We start from the raw sequence: 5,748 nt of genomic DNA, 5'->3' as shown, positions 1-5,748 counted from the left end.
CATGGTGCCCCCCAGCCCTGGTCCCTCTGCCCAGGAGCCTCCCCAGCCCCATCCCTCTTGCCATGGAGCCTCCCCTGCCCTTGTGTCCCCTGCGCCATGCAGACCCCTGACCCACCTGATTCCGGCCTGTCCCCCAAGGCCCTGGCCAGCACTCAGGGGATTCTACCTCGGTCAGGCAGGGACCCAGGGGCAGCCGTGGGTCAGGGGGCAGCGGCTCAGGTGCGAGGAGCCCTGGAGACCCCCACTCCCCATGGCACTTTGCTCAGTCCTGCCCCCCGATCCCAGCACGGCCCAGGGGGCTGACTCCTGGGGCAGATAGTGCACGACCCAGGCCCTGCTCAGCTCCAGAGGGAAGAGTCTCCCCATCCCACCTGGCTGCTGCTGCTGGGTTCTGGGGGTCTCCCAGGGATCTCGGCTCCAGGCTGTGGTGGTGCCCGGGGCGTAGGGAGCCTGGCACGTGTGGGGTTAATGGGAGCTGCTCGGGGCTGGAGGGGCTGGACGCTGTGCCATGGGCTCTGGGCCTGCCTCCCACTCTATATAGGAGAGGGCGACAGCCCAGAGCCCTGACCCAACCCAGCATGCGCGGAGCCGTGGCTGTCCTGTGCCTGGCCTGGGTGCTGGCCCTGGGGCTCGCCCACTCCCTGTGAGTGGCACTGCTGGGGCAGGGGCACAGCGCCTGGTGCCAGGCAGTGAGGGGCACTGCCAGAGGGACCGTGTGAGGGGGGATAGGGTGGAGGGGCCCATGTCCAAGGGGCAGGGCATGGCCGTGCGGGCAGGTGGGGATGGCACTGGCAGAAGCGTTTGTGTGAGGAAGGGCAGGCGTGGGTGCTGGTGCAAGAGGGACAGGGCCTGGTGCAAGAGGGACAGGCGCTGGTATGAGAGGATGGATGCTAGTGTGAGAGGGACGGGTGCTGGTGCGAGAGGGACAGGCGCTGGTATGAGAGGATGGATGCTAGTGTGAGAGGGACGGGTGCTGGTGCGAGAGGGACAGACGCTGGTGCGAGAGGGACGGGCGCTAGTGCACGGCAGGAGGAAGCAGATGTTTGTGCAAGCAGCTGCCAGACCCCGGGCGTGGCTCCCGCAGGCAGGGAGACGTGGGTGTGTTTCACCCCACGCCAGCCCCCGCGCCGAGCACACCTGCCCAGACCCCAGGGCCCAGCACCCAGGTGCCCTGTCCCCCAGGAGCTTGCAGCAGGGCCGGGCCCCAAGGAGAACGCTGGTCCTCATTGTATGGGGTCCCTGCCCCGCCCCAACTGCTCCAGCAAGGAGAAGAGCCAGCTGGGGAGGAGACCTCAGGGAACCGGGACCCAAACTGCTTTCTCCCCACAACAGCCCTGGCAAACCGGGGGAGGCCGGACCATGGTTCCACCATGGGGCTGAGACCCAGCTCAACGACACAGGTGAGATGCAGCTGGGGGGCATCCTGGGGCCTGGGGGGGTCAGGATGCAGTAGGGTGTGTGTGTCAGGGATCCATTAGCTAGTCCAGCACCCTCACCCGGCTCCCCCAGCCCAACACCCCCGGCCCGGCTCTCCCTGCCTGATGCCCTCTCCCAGCTCCCCCTGCCTGATGCCCTCTCCCGGCTCCCCCGGCCCAGCACCCCCAGCCCGACACCCTTCCCCGGCTGCCCTGGCATCAGCCCCCTCCGGGTCACACTTGCTGGGGTCAGCCCCTTGGCTCCCCCTCAGAGACCAACCCTCAGAGCGCCGAGCCCCCACGACACGCCGGGAGCCCCCTCAGCAAGTGCCCCTGGTGGAGACTTGTACCCAAAGGGAGCCAGGCGCCCCCCAGCCTGACTCTGCAGTGACTCCGCCCACGGGAACCACAGGGGGGTGCCTGGGGGTCTGGACCCAGCAATAAAGTTCTGGGTTAGCGCCGGGTCGGATCTGAGCCCCAGAGCCCCCCGGCCCCTCTGTAATCCCCTCCAGGGGCATGTCCAGCTGCCCTCGCAACACTACCCCCGGCCCCTCTGTGCTCTGTTCTAGTTCCCGGGCAAAGCTGGTCATCTGGCCCTGGCCTCCAGCTGGTCCAACCGCTGGCTTTCTGCCGGGGGTTGTAAGTACCCAATGGCTGGGCCAGTGTCTGGGCTCTGGTGCCCATCACACCTGGCTCTCTGGGTCTCTGCAAAGAGCAACCCACCTTCCCCACCAACCCCCAGGCAACCATGCAGCACACAGGGAAACAGAGGCACACTGAAAAATTCCACATTCTTGTGGGAGGAGGGCGGTTTGGTTCCTGGGGATGTGTCACAAAGTCCCCGGGCGATGCTCTGGAACTGCTCCTCACCAAGCCAGGCAAGACTCTGGGGAGCCTCCTCTCCCTCAGAGCAGACTGTTTGCAGGGCAAGAAGCTAACACGGCTTCACCTCCTGGGTCTCTCCTGGGAGCATTCAGCATCCTCTGCCCCTCCGTGCACTTCCCACAGCGAGCCCGCCCCAGCGGGGTCCTGGGGAAAGCCACAGGGTTCCTGCTCCGCCCCTTTAGCAGTTCAGAATGTGACTCTCAGCCAGCCAGTAAAACAGGAAGTTTATTCGAATGACAGGAACATGGCTTTAATACGAGCTTGTAGTTACATGCGGGGGGGGATACTGGGACTCGGGACCCGGGTCCCTTCTGGGGGCAAGTGAGCTTAGACCCCCAGCGTCTGCAACTTCACCTCCTCATCACCCCAGGGCAGCCCATCAGACTGAGCAACCCCCACCCAGACCATTCCTCTCCTTGCTCAGCCCTTTTCCCGGGCTCCAACACCTTTCAGTTGGCATCTTTAGCAGAGGAGGGGTCCAGGCCTTCAGTTGCTTAGGAGGCCAGAGTGCGAGGCATTTCGGGGCACTGGCCCCTTTCCTCTGCAGCAATCCAGCAATCACACACCCTTATTCCACCACCTAGATATTAAGAACTGCAGAGGGGACACTGAGGCACCAACACAGTATTCAGAGCAACATTAAGAACATTCCTAGTTCATCACAGGATGTGACAGCAGTGGGGGCAGAGGCAGGTTGGGTCAGTGAATGTGGTGGGGGAAGGTTGGCTTGGTGGCAGGGGGGTTGGGTAGTTCCAGGGGGGCAGGATGGGGGGGTGCCCCCCAGCCCCCTGTGCTGCACTGGACTGTACTCTCCTCCCCAGAGGCAGCAAGCCGGTGTGCGGACGAGGGGGGCTTTGACGCCATCACACTGGACGAGCACGGCGTGATGCTCTTCTTCAGAGGTACGGGGGGCTCTGGCTGCTGGAGCAGGGGGAGGGGTGGCCCTCACAGGCTGTCCTGGGCACCCCAGCTGGGTGCTCTGGCCCCGCTTGCCGTGACACCAGGCAGGCCTCTGGGGCAGCATCTCCCCTCAGGGCACCTGTCCCAGGGCAAGGACCCTGCTCCACTTCAGCACCTCCTGGGTCTGACCTCAGAGCATTCATCCCCCTGATCACCTAGTGAGCTCCCCGCAGCGAGTCCCCCTGGGCGTGACCCCTGGGGGAGCCTCAACCCCAAAGGGCCCTGCACCCCACACCGCAGCCAGCCATGACTTCCAGCCTGCGTGTGACAGACGGGTTATTATCATGGGGAGCCCAGCATAGAACAGAGCTTGGCAGCACTGAGATCAGGGACCTTTGGCAAAGTCCATGGGGGGGGGGGGCAGTGAAAGCACTGGGCCCTTGCCCCTGAATCCCCAACCAGGAGACTGACTCGTTTCCAGCTGCCCGGCTTCCATCACGGCCATTGCCTTCCTCCATCCTTTGTCCCTTTCCGGGTCCAGCAGATCACCTGGGCTGCACCAACCCCCCCAGCTGCTCCTTGCAGAGGAGGGGACCCGGCCAGCAGCTGGCAGGCTACAAGTGTCAGTTGTTCTCTGCAGCCCATCAGCAGTCGCAGCTGCTCACTAGGAGTGTCTGCAACAATCACACCTCCTTGTTCCACCATCTCGGTACTTGAGTAGCACATGGGGAAACTGAGGCACACAGAGGGTTTAGAGAAGCTTATTAAGAACATTCCGACTTCATCACCCTCCCCACCACGCTCCGGGGCCCGGCCCTGCCCTGCTCAGGCTCCCTTGGCCTCGCCTGGCAGGTGTCCACGTCTGGAAGGGCTTCCACGGCCCGGCCCAGCTCATCAATGCCACCTGGCCTGAGATCCAGGGCCCCGTGGACGCTGCGCTGCGCATCCACCACACGGCGTCCCCTGGGGTGCACGACAACGTCTACCTCTTCCAGGTGCCGAGGGGGGGGCGCCAGGCAGGGGCTCTGTGGCGGGCTGGGCTGCACCGGGCGGCACCTGGACCCCGTGCCGGCTGGAAGCGCAAGGAAGCGGACGCGCTGAGGCAGTTAATAGCGCCCGAGGCCAGGCAGGCCGCCGAGCGTTGTGGACCCCGGGCCACGACCGGCGCTTCAGCACCCCCCAGGCCCAGGGTCGTAGGCGAACACGTCCCCCCCCTGCGGAGAGACAGCGGCTCCCCGGGTCATGCCCCGCCCAGCCCCCCGGCTGCCCCCCAGCCCAGGTCGAGCGCGCGGGGTTCAGCACCCGGGTCAGCGCCAGCCAGCCCCCGGCCAACTCACAGCCCAGGTCAGCACCTGGGTCAGCCCCGGGTCAGCGCTGCCGCCAGCCCCCCGCTGCCCCACAGGCTGTGTCAGTGCCCGGTTCAGCACTCCGGCCCAGCCCCCCCGGTGCGGGGGTGGTCGCTACTCCGGGTTCCAGGCGCCGCCAGCCCCCCAACCGCCCCCACGAGGCCCAGGTCAGCCCCTGTCAGGCCTGCGGTCAGCGCCCGCCCAGCCCCCCGGCTGCCCCACAGCCCTGGGTCTAGTTGCCCGGTAGTCAGCGCCCTCCAGGGCCCCGGCTGCGCCCCACTAGCACGGGTCAGCATCCGGGGTCACGCCCTCCCAGCCCCCTGACACGCCCCCACAGCCCAGGTCAGCACCCGGCTCAGCGCCTGCCAGCCCCCAACCGGCCCCCACAGCCCAGGTCGCACCTAGAGTCATGCTCCTGGTGTCAGCGCCCGCCAGCCCCCCAACTGCCCCCCAACAGCCTTGGGTTAAGCACCCCCCTGGCCCCTGGCTGCTCCCCAGCCCAGGTCGCGGCGTGGGAGTCAGTGCCCCACCCAGTCCAGCCCAGCCCAGTTCAGGCCTGGCCCCGCCTGCGCCCAGCCAGCCCCCTCCCCAGGCCCTGGGCCCCCCTGGCCCCCGGCCCAGCCCGTTACCCTTGAGCACAAGGGAGCTCTCAGCTGTGCCAGGTCCTCGGGGGTGACCTTCCACGGCGCTGTCCGGTCCCAGGCACCCCCTTGAACTCCTCCCCGATGCAGCGCGGGGTAGCCGGGCCGCCGCCGGCCCCGCGATACGCCCGACCGCTCGCCCTGTGGGCACTGCAGCAGCTGGCCCTGGGGCTGTACAGACATGGGCTTGCCTCGGCACCTGTCGCAGGACTCCTGGCCTTTCCCCACTGATTTCTTGCCCCCGGCCCTGCTTGGCCTCCATTGCCCCACTGAGCCTCACCCCCCTGCCCAGACCTCCCTACTGGAGCCCCCACCCCCTGAGCATGTGCTCCCATGGAGCCCCCCCCGAGACTCCCACTGAGGACCCCGCCCCCCCTGCAGCCCGCCCCCCGGGACCTCCATCCCCTGCAGCCTGACCCTCCATGGAGCACCCCCCCCTGGAGACTCCCACTGCGACCCCGCTGCCCCCTCGCAGCCCCGCCTCGCTGAGGCATCCCCTTGCTGCCCAGCCCCCAGAGAGCACTCCCGCTGCCCAGACCCCCACCAAGCCCCCCACCCCCT

General features: G+C 67.1%; 1 protein-coding gene across 1 annotated transcript in view; it reads left to right on the top strand.

Annotated features, from left to right (window-relative positions):
* The first annotated feature begins 742 nt into the window (after positions 1-742).
* HPX (hemopexin) overlaps positions 743-5,748 on the top strand; it is a 21,777-nt gene continuing 16,771 nt past the window's right edge. The window contains exons 1-5 of the mRNA XM_075061900.1: positions 743-895; positions 957-1,018; positions 1,333-1,400; positions 3,122-3,202; positions 4,053-4,195. Of these exons, the coding sequence (XP_074918001.1) occupies positions 743-895; positions 957-1,018; positions 1,333-1,400; positions 3,122-3,202; positions 4,053-4,195 (507 nt within the window). The remainder of the gene's footprint in view (positions 896-956; positions 1,019-1,332; positions 1,401-3,121; positions 3,203-4,052; positions 4,196-5,748) is intronic.

This window comes from Chelonoidis abingdonii, chromosome 1, assembly GCF_003597395.2.
Source record: "Chelonoidis abingdonii isolate Lonesome George chromosome 1, CheloAbing_2.0, whole genome shotgun sequence".
Classification (NCBI taxonomy): Eukaryota; Metazoa; Chordata; order Testudines; family Testudinidae; genus Chelonoidis; species Chelonoidis abingdonii.
This window is presented reverse-complemented; position numbering and strand designations above follow the sequence as displayed.